General features: G+C 41.7%; 1 protein-coding gene across 7 annotated transcripts in view; it reads right to left on the reverse strand.

The window, feature by feature from the left end:
- Positions 1-17,830, reverse strand: part of sptan1 (spectrin alpha, non-erythrocytic 1) — a 37,427-nt gene that overhangs the window by 13,087 nt on the left and 6,510 nt on the right. For 6 of the 7 annotated variants that reach the window (XM_008304822.1, XM_008304817.1, XM_008304823.1 and 3 more), the window contains exons 2-33: positions 15,602-15,841; positions 15,344-15,469; positions 14,602-14,742; positions 13,610-13,890; positions 13,310-13,454; positions 13,053-13,207; positions 12,390-12,525; positions 12,179-12,280; positions 11,927-12,064; positions 11,681-11,791; positions 11,428-11,505; positions 11,102-11,257; positions 10,765-10,969; positions 10,406-10,587; positions 10,057-10,300; positions 9,795-9,917; positions 9,454-9,671; positions 9,131-9,223; positions 8,855-8,989; positions 8,256-8,404; positions 6,135-6,333; positions 4,031-4,135; positions 3,896-3,928; positions 3,746-3,781; positions 3,145-3,192; positions 2,358-2,449; positions 1,395-1,539; positions 1,116-1,297; positions 846-945; positions 559-756; positions 330-476; positions 144-247 (exon numbers count right to left, since the gene is read on the reverse strand). In XM_008304822.1, the coding sequence (XP_008303044.1) occupies positions 144-247; positions 330-476; positions 559-756; positions 846-945; positions 1,116-1,297; positions 1,395-1,539; positions 2,358-2,449; positions 3,145-3,192; positions 3,746-3,781; positions 3,896-3,928; positions 4,031-4,135; positions 6,135-6,333; positions 8,256-8,404; positions 8,855-8,989; positions 9,131-9,223; positions 9,454-9,671; positions 9,795-9,917; positions 10,057-10,300; positions 10,406-10,587; positions 10,765-10,969; positions 11,102-11,257; positions 11,428-11,505; positions 11,681-11,791; positions 11,927-12,064; positions 12,179-12,280; positions 12,390-12,525; positions 13,053-13,207; positions 13,310-13,454; positions 13,610-13,890; positions 14,602-14,742; positions 15,344-15,469; positions 15,602-15,838 (4,544 nt within the window). In that variant the 5' untranslated portion in view covers positions 15,839-15,841. The remainder of the gene's footprint in view (positions 1-143; positions 248-329; positions 477-558; positions 757-845; positions 946-1,115; positions 1,298-1,394; positions 1,540-2,357; positions 2,450-3,144; positions 3,193-3,745; positions 3,782-3,895; positions 3,929-4,030; positions 4,136-6,134; positions 6,334-8,255; positions 8,405-8,854; positions 8,990-9,130; positions 9,224-9,453; positions 9,672-9,794; positions 9,918-10,056; positions 10,301-10,405; positions 10,588-10,764; positions 10,970-11,101; positions 11,258-11,427; positions 11,506-11,680; positions 11,792-11,926; positions 12,065-12,178; positions 12,281-12,389; positions 12,526-13,052; positions 13,208-13,309; positions 13,455-13,609; positions 13,891-14,601; positions 14,743-15,343; positions 15,470-15,601; positions 15,842-17,830) is intronic. The other variant, XM_008304820.1, reaches the window with a different exon arrangement.

The following is a 17,830-nucleotide window of genomic DNA, read 5'->3' on the forward strand; positions in this document are numbered from 1 at the left end:
ATACATATCTGTCTGTTGTATGCTGATCATTCTGCATTACTGGATAATTTGGTATTTCTTAAATGTATCTTCACTGCATCTTACCACCTCTGTTGTCATGTGTACATGTTATCCCTCAAAGTAAACTCTCCAATGGTTCCCACCTGTCAAGCACTTCTTTGCGGCGGTTAAAGATCTCAGGTTTGGCATAATGGTCAGCTCCAATCAGCTGGTCAGCGAAGGACTGCAGAGCTGCAATCTTCTCCTCCTGTACAGCAAGCCAACATTTAGTGATTTATAAAATGCACTTACTGACAATCTTTCACTGAGGACAAAAACAGCTTTCTGACCTGCACATTAATGGCCTTGTCAAAGTCTTCATGTTTCTTGATGAGGGCCTCCACACTATCCAATGAGTCACCCTTGTCGTCACTGGCGAGGAAGGCTTCACGAGCTGCCATCCAGTTCTCAGCCTGCTCACAGTCCCTGTTGAAAAGCTGTAGATGGACAAACACAGCTGTCAGTGACTATGTAAAAATTGTTTCTAACTGGTCACCTCATGGTTGAATGTGCCATTACCTGGAGCTCGAGGCACTGGTCCAGCATCATGCGACGCTGCACCCAGGCCTTCTCTAGGTCAGCACGCTCACGGTCTAAAGCCTCCAGTTTCTGCTGAATCTCAGGACTAGCATAGTGGCCTCGAGCCAGCAGCTGCTGACCAAACTGCTCAAAGGCCTGGAAGGTACCAGCACGAGCATCGATCTCTGTGCGGTGTTCCTGGAAAGATGGATTGTAAGTGTAAGGTGGGCAAAAACCTGCAATTACATCTGCAATTTTGTCCCAAAACAGAAGGAGAAATTTGATACCTGGTGTCTTTCTAAAAGGGCTTCGGCTCCAGTCACATCCTTGGCCAGCTCCTCTGAGGACACTAGACCTCGGATGCCATTAATCCAGGACATCAGATCTCTGTACAGGTGAAGAGGTAGCCAGTTACCACCACACACATCTTAACTGTTTTGTCAAACAATGCAAACAACAGGGGAAAAAAACAACAACAAAAAACGACACCTTATTTTCAAACTAGTCATTCCCTTCATCAACATACCAGTGGGATACACCAGCTGTTCTCTCCTTACCTGAAGTCAGAGAGGAAACGCTGCAGGTCATGAGAGTTGCCCAGCTTGTCTTTGCGTTGGTCAGCACGTCCCACCAAGCTACTCCAGGCAGTGTTGAGCTCAGTGCATTTCTCCTGGATATCATCCACTGCCTCAGGGTGGGACTGGATCAGACGCTCTGCTGTCTCGCCAAGAGAATTAACCTAGGTATGGGAGCAGGAATAATTAAAGCCTCAAGAGGAATATAAATTTGGTTGCTGTTAAATCACAATGACATAAATTACTAAAATAAAATCTGACCTTGTCACCCAGGGCTGCCAGGTCCCTCTCAAAGCCTTCATGTTTGCGCTGCAGAGCCTGGACGCTGGCCAAGTCATGACCGTAGTTGTCTGTGTTTAGGGCCTGATTCTTCTCCTCAATCCACTCTTTGGTTTCATCAGCATCCCTGAAGGCACACAACATAACTTTGATCAAACAGATGTTTCACACTTGCATACTTTAAGGTTTTACGTTCGCCGCTTTCTTTGAATCAACTTTCTGAACCCAAGAACCAGCTAGCCAGCTAAGTTTTTCGTTTAAATTGCTAAAATTACACAATATATCTTAAAAAGAAACTGTAAAAACCAGAGGATTTGCCATTTTTTCGGTTGCATTTTTTTTTGCTTAAACATATTATATGTAACTTCTAGTTCTCTTTCTTAGCATTCGTTTTGTGTGTCACAATAGGAAATGCCTCCTGCGTGACTTCATCAGAAGCTCAAATAAATTATGGAAGGCCTATTTGGCTGTTACTAGTGACGCCTCTGTCAGGAGGGCTGTCAAAGGGCAGTTGTCTTCTCTGCCAGCCTGTTGGCAAAGAGAACATAAGGTTATGAACATAACCCCGGTTCTCTGATTAACATGAGTGAGTGTCTCACCAGACCACCCTCTTTGCTATAGAAGCGAGGCAGAGTTGAGCTTGGTTTGGTTGACAGCAAATGCCATGTTAGACTATATTATAGAAGGAGGGACACCCAGCCCTCCTGGCATAGGCGCCATAGTGGTATATGAGCTTCTGATGAGGTCACACAGGAGCGGTTCCCACAGTGAGACACTAACTGTGATTATAACCCTAACTTTTTTACGTTTTAGATTTAGTTTTGCAAATATATAACACAACCTAAAATTAGTTTTTTTTTGGTTTAAAATCACAATAGTCTACATGACACGGTAACATTTTCATGCACATCACAGATTTCACCTCCTACAGTCTTTGATTCTTACCTGTGGAAGCGCTGGACCTCATGGGCGCTGCCCAGCATGTTGCTCCTGTCTTCAGCCAGCTGCTGCAGTGAACGCCAGCGGTTGTTCAGCTCCTGCACAGAAAACAACCAACGTTAAACAGCACTCCACAATCTACCTAGCCATTCTGCAGATTGTTCATTTGTTTTGTGTTAAAATTTTGGATGATTTGCAGTTTAGAATGTGAACTAAACACACCCTCTATTAAACAGAGACTCTTCAAGTAGTTATTTTTATTATACAACATTGCCAAATAAACTTGCAGATTCCGTTTAATGCGAGTTGAGGAATGTGAATTTCAACACATTTTACTCAAGCATAACCATGCAAATACAAAATTTGCAAAATGGGTGCTCATTTGCATAATGTATTTGATGGCCGCATACACAGTGCTGGACAAACAAAAGCAGGTGAGATGCACAGAACTGGATGCATGACACAAATATTACAAAATAAGAGGACAAAAAAAAAAAAGGTGCAAAAGTCATAATCTACACAAAGATGCTGAAGACGTGACTGATTTAGTATTTCAACAATCATGTAAACTACAGTAAACAGGATGGAATATGGGAGGACATACATACGCTACGGGAAACAAGGTGGAGCCAAACATAAGTAAACAATGCGAACACTAAAAGTCGGGTTTCAAAGAACAGGAACGCACAGAACACGTGACACCATCACGATGGAGTTAGTTTTCTGATCACAATGCAGGACACGAGGGAAGGGACGATTCAAAATGAGGCTGGGGTCGACTAGTTAATCTTACCTTGATAGTATTAAAGTTAGCCGTTGTTTGAACAGCCAAGCGTATATTCTATAGACAAAGGTGAACGAAACATGGCAGAAAGGAGGACAAAAACAGAAAAAAAACACCACACCAGTCAAGAGTGTTATGGAAACTCGGTCTTGTACTTCTCCCAAGACTTTACAACAGTCAGGACATTGTAAGCCCTGCAACCATGACAAAACCAGCCAACAAAAGCCCCAAACACCGAATTATAATGAATGACACAAAGTATTTGTAAACGATTGAGACATCTTGAGACAGGAAATCAAAAACTCAAGGGATCTTAAGAAGACTTAAGATTTCCCAGGCTTGCCGGTTGCCTCATTAATGTCTAATCATATTCAGTGATGACATGTGACATCATGTCCCATGCCGGTAAAATGTATTGTTGGGCATGGTTGCAGTGAACTGGCACACCAGAATCAAACATCAACCCAGTGTCGGACAGTCATGCACAGTTACAGTATCAGATGAAGATTGACAGTCTGTCAAATCTTTCCAGGTGATGCATTTTCCCTAAAAATACATTAAACAAGTTAATGTTAGTGTATTTTCAAAGGACCTGTTAGATGAAGCTTACCTTCCATGGAGATGCCATCTTGGAATCAGCTTCATCCTGTTAAAAAAAAAAAAAAAGGTACACCCATGAGCACACATTTTACTGTTGTGATTTTAAAATGGTTCTGAAATATTCAAATTTGGTGATGTAAATTATTGAAATAGTTTCAACCTTGCCAGGAGCAGCACCGAGCATCTCTTGTTGCTGCAAATGGGATAAAAAAACACAACAGTTTAATGAACGTGAATACTTCGAGGATGGCTCATGTACGTGATCTAACAATTGATTCAGTAAGGTAGAGCTGACCTGAGCCTGAACCATGGGGGCCTCCTCAGCCATGAGGCCTTCAGACTCCAGCTCAGAGGCCACTTTGTTGATGTCCCTCAGACGAGATTCATTGGCCTTCAGGTCCTGGAGAGTACAAAAGAACAATGGCAGATGCTTTCTGTCAATAATAACCATGAGCAAATAATGTGTACCAACAATCTCAACAACAAGCAGAAATATTTAAAAAATTAAAAAAAGGCCTGGTTACAGTGCTACGGCCAATTCATGGTTTCTGCATGACTGATGCAGGCTTTGAAAGTGGACAGTGGTTCTGTTCATACTACAATAGGTATGTGTCAGTCTGCTATCTGGACAGTCAAATTGTCCTTCATATCAAACACAGAAATTCACACAAGGGTCCTGCAGATGTTTCTGAAAGCCTGCAAATGTGCACCTCACAGGATATAGCAGCTAGTTAGAAGGCTGTAACGCCATGTCAGTGTGATTATTCCTAAGGCGTGTACAGTACTGTGGACATAGTACAGTATTTCTAGACGATTTAGAATTTCCTACTGTTTTTCATCAGTCGATGGAAAGCATGTACAAAAATAAATGTAAAAGTCCTGCAGTGACTACTCCAATTACAACTTTTATTGAGGAACTATAAAGGTGTGGATGACGGAGAATGTCCTTGCACAGCCGTTCTTCAAAACAAGCATTTGTTTTCGTTGCTGTAAGGTTGGTGTGAATGTAGTGCATACTGTATGCAGATGGATCTGCCTGGACCCCTGTTTTGTTTTATTTTTTTACATTTTGCAAATGCACACAGGGACAAAGACCTTCATTTCTGGATACATGTCCTGTGGTCTGATGAAACTAAAACTGAACCGTTTGGCCATAATGACCATCGTTTCATCTGGAGGAAAAAGGGGGAAGCTTGCAAGTCTGAGAACACCATCCCAACTGTGAAGCACAGGGGTGGCAGCATCATGTTGTGGGAGTGTTTTGCTGCAGGAGGGACTGGTGCACTTCACAAAATAGATGCATCATGGGGAGAGAACATTATGTGGAAATATTGAAGCAACATCTCAAGACATCAGCCAGGAAGTTAAAGCTTGGCCGAAAATGACCCTAGATTAGATAGATAGATAGATAGGACTGGATGCTTCTTTTTTTTTAAAACCAGGAACAAGAAAAACAAGTGAAATCTGACTTTTTTTTTCATAGTTTCTAAAGCCAGGAAAAGTCTGCCTAACCAAAACAGAAAGGGCAAATCAGGTGGAAGACCTTAAAGAGACAGGAGCGAAGATAAACTGTTCCAATCGTCTTAACTGTAAATCACGTGGCGATATAGCTGAAGAGCCCCAGAATAAATGGTCTGCACTTAAATAGCGCTTTTCTACCTTAGTGGTACTCAAAGCACTTAGTGTGTTTCTCATTCACACACACATTCATGGCTGCCTGCCATTGGGGGCAACTTCGGGTTCAGTGTCTTGGTGTTCACCCTATTCCACCCTGACGAAACGCGTGGTTATACAAAGAAAGACATATTTTTTCCCCTCCCTGAACCGGTTGTTCCTTCTATTCCATTATCTCACTCATTCCTGCATCGTATTCCTATATGTGTTAGTTTTAACATTTAAAAACTGATAAAGATATACGTCATCTTGGATAAATTAAGAAACAAAAAATGACTTAAAGTTTCGTGTCATCTCCAGACTGTCTACAGTCACATACAAGAACAGTCCATTTGAACAGCAGGGAGGATGAAAGTTTAACATTTTTAAAATAGTCAATTCAATACTTTTGCAGGACCTACAAATACTGTGGCAGAAACAAGCACAGCTACTGGGAGTACAGCATGTGTTAGATCCACCGGGTACCAGCTGCAAATCAGAAGCTGGAACCTAATGATCTACATGCAGACAAATCTATTTCAGGTATAGTGTGAAATAGTTTCAGCCTAAATATGACTTTAGATTTAACTGATTAGTTTTTGTGGAGCAGTTCAACATTCACGTTTCATGGACATTATTATACTGCAAGTAGGTCAGGAAATCTTGACATGTCAAGGCCATGTATATATTGGATTTTTTTTTTGGTGAAGTTTAAAAAAAAAAAAAAAAACATGAGCAAACATTACCTTTTGGAAGTCATCAAACTTCTTCTGCAGCACCTCAACTTGCTCCAGGTCAGAGCCGACCTCCTCATTAGTAAGGGCGCTCTCCTTCTCGTTGATCCACTGCTGGAGCTCATTGGCCTCACGGAACAACATGAACTTCTTGCAGCTCTTCTCTAGCATGTCTTTACGTTTCTCTCCCAGCTCTATCAGTGTGCCGTACCTTGAAAAATTAGACAAAAAAAGAAGCATTACATAAGAGAACCATTAGAAACTCAGCAACTGGACACCGACATGCTGTGATATGGGAGCTTGTGCACATAGGACATGAGAAGGAAGCCTTGAATGATATGACTGACTTATGAGATTTTGAACATTTTGTCATAATGGATTCGTAATGCAGGTTGCTGCCCTGTTGCTGCCCTTCAATTTTTTTTTTAAGCATTTTATACTTAATATCTTTTTTTGCTTTGTTGCTCACACAAAACACTGAGACTTCATACACAAAATGATTCATCTAAAATTAATAGTTGGAGACAACATCCTGCTGATAAGGGGTATTCTAAACAAACACCTCTAAATTATCCAAATGAGAAACTTGATAATAATCTGTCATTACATTCATTGTTTTTTTTTTTGTTTTTTTTAAAAAAAAAGACTGAACTGCTCTGCTCAACGTGCCCACATTGAAATTCAGCAATATTAAGACCTTAGGTTAAACTGAATCCACACCTAAGGAGTAGGGCTATGGTTTCTTCACAGCATTCTAAAAGTTAGTTTCTTCAAAGCAGCCCCCTTTTTGCTTTGATGATAGCTTTGCACACTCTTGGCATTCTTGGCATAATTAAAATAAATAAAAACCATTGAATGAGAAGGTGTGTCCAAACTTTAGATTGGTACTGTATATAATAATGAGTTACTGTTACATTCAAGCCCTTACCAAACAAGTTCACCCAATGTTCATTAAGCCTATTACAGCAAGGTAAATGTCTCTTTATTTTGCAGTATATCAGAGTTTCCTGCGCTGGTGCACCAGCTGCGATGTATGTTTTGTTACCTTGCAATTAATTGTTTGCCAATGCTGAAGACAGACAGTTTAGGCTACAACAGCTAGGAGAATGGTGGGAAACCCTAGAAAGCACCTGAGAAAAGTTTTACAAGATAACACTCTAAATAATGTAAGGGATCATTGCGGGGCATACGTCATAAGCACACAGAGCCAGTGTTTGTGTAGCTACTCTCACAGCCAGAAGAGGGAGACAAACACTCTGCACTGCAGGTTTAAACAACCTCTGGTTTTCAATTGAACAGAAAAGACCGCAATAGTTAAACTCAACAATAAAATCAATAGTTTCTGCATTTACGTTGAGTACATTTATAGTTTAAATTGACCTAAGATTTTTGTCTTTTCTTTTTCGTGAGGATTGGGACTTTCACTTCCGCTGTTCTCTTTATTCATTTATTAATTTTCCAAGCTTTTCTTCTAAGACTAACCTCAAATCTTAGACAGTAGCAACTTATACAAAAACTAATCAAAGCCTGATTTGTGCAGAACAAAAAAGCTCATGACATGAGAAAAAAAATCTGGGAAAATCATCCATAGGCAAGCCTGGATGAGAAGGATGTGAGAGATGCCCATCAAAGGTACTTCTATTCCTGTATTACTGAATAGAAGACAAGGGGAAAGTAGACACAGTGTCACACAACATGAGGATTTTCAGGAGGGTTTTAGGGTGGGGAGTGATGTAAAACTGCAGATGGTATTGAATGGTATCACAATCACAAGGGCACGCAGAGGGGCGCTGGTTCCTACTCACAGCTCTTCCACCTGCTTCATGCGTACAGACACGCTGCAGGCCTCCTTGGTGACAAGCCTGCACAGTGGCAAGGCAAGGCAAGGCAAATGCACAGCAAGACAAGATTAAGTTGTTAAATACAGTGAGGACAGCAGAGAAGAGAGAAAAGAGGCTAGGGGCAAGGTCATATGTGTTACACAACTTAGCAGAAAGTATCATTAAAAAGGTAAGAAAGCTTAAAGAGCAAGGGAAGTCTGAATAGTTAAATCTAGTAGAAAAAAAATCACAGATAAGTTAGTGAACTCCACTCCAGTGCAAATAGAAAAAGGTTAGGCTGTGGGTTTCTTACTGATTCTCAATCTGGTCTTGGCGGAGTGTAATGCTGCCATGTTCATCCAGCAAGTTCTCCCTGGAAGAGGACTGGGTGGGGTCCAGCTTCTTCACATAGGCAGCAGGAACAAAGCCCTGACGGTCATTCACCTCCACCTTCCACCAGTCCTGCAGCAGCATAGAGGAAGCAAAATAAACATGGTGATGTTGGTGAAATATTTCTTGATGAAAGCATCAATTTACCTGTCTGGCTGTTTTGTGCTAAAATATTGCACACTATTTCTATTGATATTGTCTTGTTTTCATATTTTTGAACAAATCCATTCAAGTCTTAAAAACATTGTCCAAATGGTGACCAAGGTAACCAAAACCAAAGGTTACCAAAAGCATTATGTATCTTGTCCTCTGCACTTTAGAGCTCTATTGTTGTTAAAAGAAATCCTCCCTAATAATAAAATAGCAAATACTGACACTTAGCCTGCACGATATTTGGACAAATGTAGGTTATCTCTTACTAAGTATTTATTGAGGCTAGTCAGGCTAGTTTCAGCCTCAAGCTCTGTTCATGGTGCAATAAGGTTAACAGTGTTTTGCAGATTGCGCTGGTTTTATCTGTACCTTGTTGGTGCTGTTGAGCAGGGTGAGGATATCCCCCTTCTTCATGGTAACTTCACGAGGGCTCTTCTCCTGGTAGTCATACAGTGCCAGAACCAGCTCCTTCCCTGTCTCATCATCAGTTGGTGCGACTTGTTGCTGTTCAGTTAAACAAATAATGGGTTTCACTGATTTGTCCTCTCTGCTCAAACTGAAGAAAGTTTCTATGAATCGATATGTATCCTCAAACAGTCTAGCATTCAGAGCCTTGATTGTGCATTACAAAACTTCTTGTCCTACCCTGCAGGACTGGGCCTGCTCCTTCAGTGACTGGATGCTGCTGCCGTAAGCACTCAGGTCAGACATCAGGGCCTCGTGCTTCTTCAGCAGCGCCTATGGAAGAGAATCAATTTTGCATGACTGCATTTGTATCAAAGAGAAATCAATGGATGCTTTAATGTCTCTTTACTGTTGATACAGCCATGAAATGCAACAAGACTGAGCTGAAAACACTAAAAGATCAACAAACTCTATACTTTATAAAACAGCAAATAGATAATAAATGTATTCTTTCTTAGAAAATTAGTTTTTCTGTTCTCTCATTTCTTTTCACATTGATGTACCTCAGCAGAGTCTTCATCTTTGCCATAGTCGGTGCTCCCTACAATGGGCTCCTTCTCCCTCATCCAAGACTCAGCCTCGTTGGCATCAGCAAAATACTGCTGGGCCTGCAGAGAGTCTTCAAGATCCTGTCTCCTCTGGGAGGCCTTTGCCTTCAGTGTGTCCCAGCGTCCATGCAGTTCAGCCAGCTTAGCTTTCACATCCTCACCAGCAAAGTGACCTGGATTCCCCCACACATGAATTATTAGTCATTTCAATGTTGCAGCAACAGGTCCCTTTCTTAAAAAAGGTCAATCATCTCATGGAAGTTAAAAAGATAAATCTCAAAAAATTAACAAAATACCTTCTTCCACCATAGCCTCTCCTTTCTGGGTGACAGCCTTAATGCGAGGCTCATGACCGGTGATCTCAGCCTGCAGAGCCTGGTGCTTCTTCAGCAAGTTCTGGACACCAATCAGGTCTTTGCCTAAGGAAAACACAACAAAGAACTTTTAGTAAAACCTGATTATCTGAAATATTAGAAGACTTTAGGCTGAAACATCCAGTTCCACATTTAACTAACGGCATAAAACAGTAGCCTGTATTTTGATTAGGCCATGTTGTACCTCTGTTGGTGGAAGCAGCGATGGGCTCTTTCTCACGAATCCAAGTCTCCTCATCCTCAACATCTCTGAACAGCTGCTGGAGCCTAAGAGAGTCAGATAATTTCTGCTTGCGTGCAGCCATGGGCTCACGTAGAGCTTCATAACGGACCACCAAAGCCTCCTGCTTCTTGCGGATGTTGTCAGCATCAAAGTGCCCAGCCTCTTGGAACTGGCGAGCCTGAATCGTTATGCCATCAATCCGATCCTGACAAGGACATTGCAGAACAATTTATACATTTGCTATCCACTGCTCTGCACATATACAGAGTATCTGGTATTGCCCATGTGAGCTACATTGAGTGTTGGTTACCTGGTGAGCAGCCACGTCAGCCTCCAGCAGTGCATGTTTCTTTTGCAAATTCTGGACACTTGTGAGGTCTTTTCCATAGTCATCAGAAGCTAGGTGGCCCTCAACTTCATACAGCCACAGCTCAATGTCCTCCACATTCCTGTTGAACTGCTGCTGCTGGTTTGCCTCACGGAGCTTGATGCCTAAAAAGAAAACAGCAGGAAAATTTTGAATCAAAGCAATTCAAACTGCTCTGTTGAATCAAACCACTGCAAAGAGGGTGCATTTACACATGAATGGCATTACTGTTTCTAGTCTTTGTATATTTGTAGACATTTACCCTTGCAGAAATGGTTTCATGAACCTGTACTGCACAGTACCTTTGAGCTCAGTAGCCTCCAGCAGTTTCTTCCACTGGGAGCTGACCTCCTCCATACGGCCAGCCACCTCAGCAGAGGCATAATGCTTTCCATCCAGCAGCTCCTGGCCAGACTTCTGCAGGGCATCGATGCGGCTCTGGTTAGCTGAGAGCTCAGCCTCAAAAGCCTGGTGTTTCTGCACTTTGCCCTGCAGGTTGGACGGATCCTGTTGTCAAGAGAGCAGAGACACATAGGTTGAAGGAAGGTAATGCGAACAGAAAATTCTGGAATGCAGAAACATTTCAAAACTGAGGTGACACCTTTGCAAAAGAAGATATCAAACTTGTTGACAAACTACCTTGTAAGCCTCATCAGTGGCAGTCTTCATCTTCTCGTTGATCCAACTCTTGAGCTCATCGGAGTCTCTGAAGAATTGCTGGAGATGGAAAGAGTCCTCCAAGGCAGCACGACGAGACTGAGCACGCTCATGCAGGGCATTGCGGCGGCTGAGAAGCTAGAATGTTGGCAAAGGAAAAGTAAATATGTTGCATTTCTGTGTTGTTTTGAGAAAATCTTAAAAACTTCTGATAGCAGTTTTAGCATTCAGTGCTTGTATTTGAAGTGGTTTCAGTGGTTTCAACATTTGAATCAACGGCAGTGGAGGAAGCTGACGGCGGTGCTTACAGCATCTCTGCGGGTAGCCACATCCTCTTTGGCGTAATGGTTGTTCTGAATCAGTTTGGTAGCAAATTCATCGAGGGCCTGGATGTGTACATGACAAACAGAGTAACAGTTAATTCAGTTTCATAGTGATTCATAACAGTAGTCTAGAAACAACCCAATATCATTTGTAACACCTGGCTGTAATTCTACAACTTTCATGCAGCAGGAATGATATTACTACTTGGTGAAATGTGGGTAAAATGGAGCAGCTTACAGTGATCTTCTCTTCTTGGGCACTTAGTGACTTCTCAAAGTCTTCATGTTTTTTCAGCAGTGCCTCTACACTGTCCAGGGAGTCACCAAGGTCTTCATTCAGGAGGAAAGCCTACACAATCAAGAGCAAACATTTCAAACTAGTAGATATGGTATGATACAGGACATTAAGAAAAGACTATCAATCCCAAAGGATTCGTTCGTTTCTGAGGAATGGTATAAAAGGTTTGTTGGTGTGTCAGGTTACCTCTTGCTTGCTCATCCAGTTGTCTACTTGCTCAGTATCCCTGTAAAAGAGCTGCAGATCCATGCACTGCTCATACTGCTGCCTGCGAACCTCCCACAACTCCAGCAGAGACTCCTTTTCCTCTGAAAGGTTGCCAAGCTACAGACAACACAACAATATAAATATGTTTAATGTTAAAACATGACACATGTTCGGGTGTTGGTACACAAAGGAATGTGGAAAAAAACAGCCTAGATACGGTTATAGACCGACCTTTTCTTTGACCTCCTCAGAGGCATAGTGTCCTGTATTAAGCAAGGCCTGGCCAGCTTCATCAGTGGCTCTGAAACTGTCCTCATGGGCATCAATCTCTCCCTGGAAGAGAAAAAGAAAAACAGAAGTGTGACATAAAATGTATTGTATAATTGTAGCTATTAAGCATAAATGGTGAGGTGTGAGATGCTAGAAGGATAGGACATTTAACCTTATGCTCCTGGTGGCGGTCGAGCAGAGCCTCAGCTCCAGCCACATCATTGGCCAATTCATCAGCATTGATCAGAGCCTTCATTTCTGTTACCCAGCTGGTCAGATCTCTGAAGTCAGCAGTGTAACGCTGCAGCCTAAAAGAAATTGTCACAAGAGTTTAGAAGTGAGGTGGTGAAATGTTAAACAAAGCAGCTCTCTGATTCCAATATCGGTCTAAATTAGTGCAGATTTTCATATTTTTAACAGAGCAGGATTGAGAACAATGCATCAAGAATTAAAGAATTGAGCTGGAAACTATACAACGACTGAAACCACCACAGAAATTTACTTCATATGCTGGTCTGGGCTTGTGACATGAAGAGAGGACAAAAAAGTCATGAAATAATGTAGGAGTAAGTAAAACTGCTTCCTTTACTACCTGGAATATATTTTACTTCAACAGTTACATTAGGATGCACTATCTATATATCAAAAAATGAGCACCAACTAAAATGGCTACTAACTGTTTATTGAACATTGAAAATCCAAACATACTAAAATTACTTTTTTGATATGACAAAGAAAATCAGCAAATCCTCCCAAATGACAAGCAGACACTAGGGAAAATTATTCATCTAGCACATTAGGCTATAGTCTGAGATATATTCTAGTTGCATTTTACCGGTAGGAGTCATTCAGGCGGGCATGGCGCTCAGCAGCAAGAGTGCGAATCTGCTCCCAGTTGGTGATGAGTTCGTCCTTCTTCAGATGGATCTGGGAGGCATTTTGGGGATGTGTCTGCTGCAAGCGTTCTGCATCACCACCCAGTGTGTTGACCTAGTTGAAAAAGAAAACAAGGAGAGGACAACAAGAAGTTAGAATATCACATTTCTAATATCAGTTTTCCTGTAAAATTCTGTAGAGCAGCATATGTCTTGCCTTATCTTCCAGAGCAGCAAGATCTCTCTCCAGACCCTCGTGTTTGCGCAGCAGAGCCTGCACACTGGCCAGGTCTCGACCAAAGTCATCAGAGGCCATTAGTTGCTCCTTCTCCTTGATCCAGCTGATGGTCTCATCCACATCCCTGTTGTTGGAATCAAACACATAGACTGATAGCACCACCAACAAGACAAAGCAATGACATATCCATATTGTACAGTTATATATTTACAATTAACAAAGAGGCTGTGTTAAAACTGTCAATGTTTTTATTAAAAACAACAAATTTATGCTGTTCACCTGTTGAAGCGCTGCACCTCAGCAGCCCCAAACAGCTTGCCCTGCCTCTGCTGGGCCAGACCTTTCAGGCGCTGCCAGGCTGCGTTAACCTCATCCTGCTTGCGAACTATGAGCTCAGCCTCTGGATGAGCCTCCTGGATCAGCTTGGCTGCCAGCTGGTTCACCTCGTTCACACGTTCCTCGTGGGCTGCCAGATCAGTCTGGAACTCCTCAAACTTCTTCTGCAGGAGCTCCACATGCTCCAGGTCCTGTCCCAGCTCCTCTGAGGTGGCCATGGCCTCCTATGAAGGTGAAGGTACATGAACAGCTTTGAGGTCAGTATTAAAGTGCTTTCATAAAAACACAAAGGTCATACTTCTACGCTTTAATTTGGCTAAAAATGATTGAAAATGACGTAGAAATCACATCTAATTATAGACTCAAACGCTAAAGTGGTTCACTCAAAACATCTAGGACATATATGCAATGGACACTGAGTAACGGACACAATGTTGTTCCTCCTACTGGCAACTGAACTAAATGATCTTGTGCAGTCAGTTTTAATTTCATTTACAGCTACAGCCTATTACTTTTGTATTTTGAAATTCAACATGTTAGTTTTATTTACTAGTTACTGGTAAACCAAAAGTACCTCTTTTTGCACTTCGCACCTGATAAAATTCACATAAACAAACGGGTACCATGAGCATCAAGCAAGTTTAACTCCAGAACTTCAGCTACAGTTTCCTTTAAATGAGGACTGCTATGTGAAAGGCCCTTAACTTAACTTAACATCTCAATAGTAAATACAGAAGCAGTATTTGTTCATTATGTGACATGGCTAAAAGAGAAATGAACTACGTTTTAAAATAAATATACACTTGATAATATATAAGATAATTTATAAACATTATTTGTAGATTTAACAAAAAAATAAATAAATTGTTCATTCCTCTTGCAACGTTTTTCACCAACTTCTTTTCTTGTAAAAATCTTGTCGATGTGAATCTGACCTTGTCACTGATCCAGTCCAGGGCATCTTCACATTCACGCAGGTACTGGACCAGTTTCTGGGCTTGCAGCAGACGCATGCCCTTCTCCTTGGTCCTCTGCAGCAGGAGGTCCCATAAACGATGCAGCTCCTCCAGACGAGTCTAGCGCACGGGAGAGAGACAGAAAGATGTCTTTAAAGCTTGTGAAAAGAGAAGAGCAATGGTAAAGGAATAATGAAAAGGAAAAAAAGGAAAAACTAATTTATTGAAATATACTTTGAATCTGTATCTAAAATAGAAAGATGAGTCCAACAGTTTCAAACGCATAACGCTAAGGTATCAATTTAAAACATCTCGTGGAAAAAAGGTTTCCTACAGGCAAATATTTCTGAGCTGAACCATATCAAACAGTACAGGCAATAAAAGACTTTCAATTTGCAGCAGAGTGAAAAGGCTGAATCTGCAAGAATTTTCACAGCACTCAAGAGTCAGACCGCAAATTACCACCTACTTGTATATACTCAGCCATATTGACACTTGTAACTATAGGTCTCTGTTGTGTCCGGTAAGGCGTGTAGGACTGAATCAGATGGAGGGGGGTAATGGTGAATAGGAAATCAGGAAACAGAACCCAACAACGTGTGTTTCTATGTTTCTATGTGAGTCTGCTTGCTGTTTAAAGATTTAAAGCCCACCTTAGATGTAAAGCATGTTATCATACACTGGCAATGGATATTAGAGTGGTCAATACTATGTGCCTTACTCGAATGGTCTCAGAGGCAAAGTGGCCCTCGGTGATCATAAGGTTTCCAGTGTCGTCCAGTTTGATAATGGCCCCGGAATTGGCCTGAACTTCAGCTTCAAAGGCCTGATGTTTCTGCAGCTTACCCTGTGTATGGAAGGCACATGATAAATGTGATGAGCAAAAAACTCATCTGAGCTGTGGACATAAATCCTACGGCAGTACGACTGGCAAATGTATAGTTTAATTGAGTTCAAAAAAACAGAAAGACTAACAGACCTGCAGATTGGAGGGGTCCTTGTAGTTCTCATCAGAGGCAATCTGCAGTTTTTCCTGGATCCACTTCTCCAACTCATCAGCGTCTCGGCGGAAGAACTGAAAGCGGTAAGAGTCTTCCAGCTTTTGCCGGCGCATAATCGACAGCTCTTTGAAGCGCCGGTAGCGGTCCAGCACCTGCTGCCGGCGCTCCTGGATGTCTTCGGCTGTCTCCAGCACTTTGGCCCCTGCGGTGTCCATTTTCTGGAAAAACCATAACATATAAATTTTGAACATGTATGAAAACATGTACCTGTTCTCTACAATGCCGATTTAAACTATATTCATGATAGATCAGCTCTCAGCAGAAAAGCAGGTAAAATAAACCTAAAATCACAGATTTAGTTTTATGACACTGCACATCCACATCCAGCACAAATCCTAACAAATTGACAACACTGACTTAAAAAGGGAAAAAGTCAAAGAGGCCATTCTGTCTATACAGTAAGATGGCTCCTTTCACTGTGTCCATTAGAGTAGGGTTGTGTATTATTCATAATATCCTACAACTCCAACAGCAATATGGGCTTCAGTGCACGCTCTGAACCTTTCAAACTATTGGTTTGTTGTTACTGAGTTTGGTTTAAAAATAATAAACATATAAAAATCTGCAAAATACACCATTTATCACAGCCAAAAACAGTAAAAACAGATAATTAAAATCTGGCAAAAATGAACTCATATAACCAGATTTTAGAAAATAAATAAAACTGATGCTTCTCAGCGCAACTGGAAATGCGACCAACAGCCACATGATGAAAATTCAGGGTGTTTTTGGCTGAACTGGGCCACATTTGTTTTCCAGTATTGGTAACATCTTTGGGCACTCAAAAACATTACATCTTGATTCCTGGCTTTTTAAATTTTTGCAAAAATAAATAAAGAAAATCCCTTAGCCTTGTGTTCAGAGGGTTAAAATACTCATTCTATACTTTTTACCCACTTACTAATACATAACGCCATTCCCTTCATAGATGCTGCCCAGGTGTGGATAGTCTCACACAATCACACTAAGCTGTCCCCTAATAAGACCACCTATTACTTACACTGTCTCTCTCAAATAACTTATTTTCACTGAGTATAAAAGCACAAAGTGGACAATATGGATCCTGATTTTTACTGCTTCTCTTTCAAACAGCAACTTTGCTTTGATGTATCAAGCAGGATAAAGGACGAGGCCGTTTGGGTTAACACCCCTCCTCCATCCCATCCTCTCTCAAGCCAAGCAGCCAAGGGGCCAGCAGCTGAAATACTAAAAATGCCAAATGGGGGTGGGGACGGAAATTCCACATGCATGCGAACAGTCACCCGGCTTCACTACACAATGAGAACGCTGCAGTCAGCTTCTCTTTCCACTGTGCCGTTGGCCAGTGTAGCTTTAACTATGGGTAATGTTTAGCTAGCAACCTTGCTGAAACAAGACCCTGATCTGGCATCTGCAAACAGCACAATCTGCAAAGCTGAGAGGAAACACGAAAATTCAATATCTGAAATCTAAATTTAAAACAATCCTTAGACGCTAATAATGGTGTGAAGATGGCAGATATACCAGATGGAAGCTTTCCACTTGTACTTATCTAGTAGCTTGCACGATATGTAATGGAAAGAGAAAAAACCTCTTAATCTGCTTGTAAAAAAGAATGTAACTGTTGCCTTTATTGACCCCACCCATTATCAGACAGACACAAAAACACGAGTGAAAGAGTTATTGATCTGCCTAACCAAACCAAGGTCAAGCAAACCCCAAGCACCACAGCTGACCTCCTCGCTGAGTGGAGAAGTGGTGTACGGGTCTGTCAGACATACTTGTAGATGAACATGAGTTTTGTTGATGTTGCAGTGACAGTGAAACAAAAAGCGGTGGCTGGATGAGAAACAGTATCCTGGTCCATTTCTACTCTGAATGGAGGGATTAGTAGAGTCAGCAGTGCACTTGCATTGCGCTTTTCATCCAGAGCCAGAGGACAGAGATGCTTTGATCCCCAGAGGATGCATTAGTTTTCCACGCAAGCAACCATCCCAGGTAACCCGCACATACACTCAACAACATGGTATCACAGTGTATACTATAAGCCCATTAGTGATATCAAGCCACTGCCAGAAAAAACAGTGATGTCCAGAATGTGTCCCTCCCCCATCTCCTAACTTGCCCCAGTTCACAGAGAGCTTAAATCATGTCAGGGATTTAAACTG

This window comes from Stegastes partitus, unplaced genomic scaffold, assembly GCF_000690725.1.
Source record: "Stegastes partitus isolate 25-593 unplaced genomic scaffold, Stegastes_partitus-1.0.2 Scaffold2329, whole genome shotgun sequence".
In the NCBI taxonomy this organism is placed as follows: Eukaryota; Metazoa; Chordata; class Actinopteri; family Pomacentridae; genus Stegastes; species Stegastes partitus.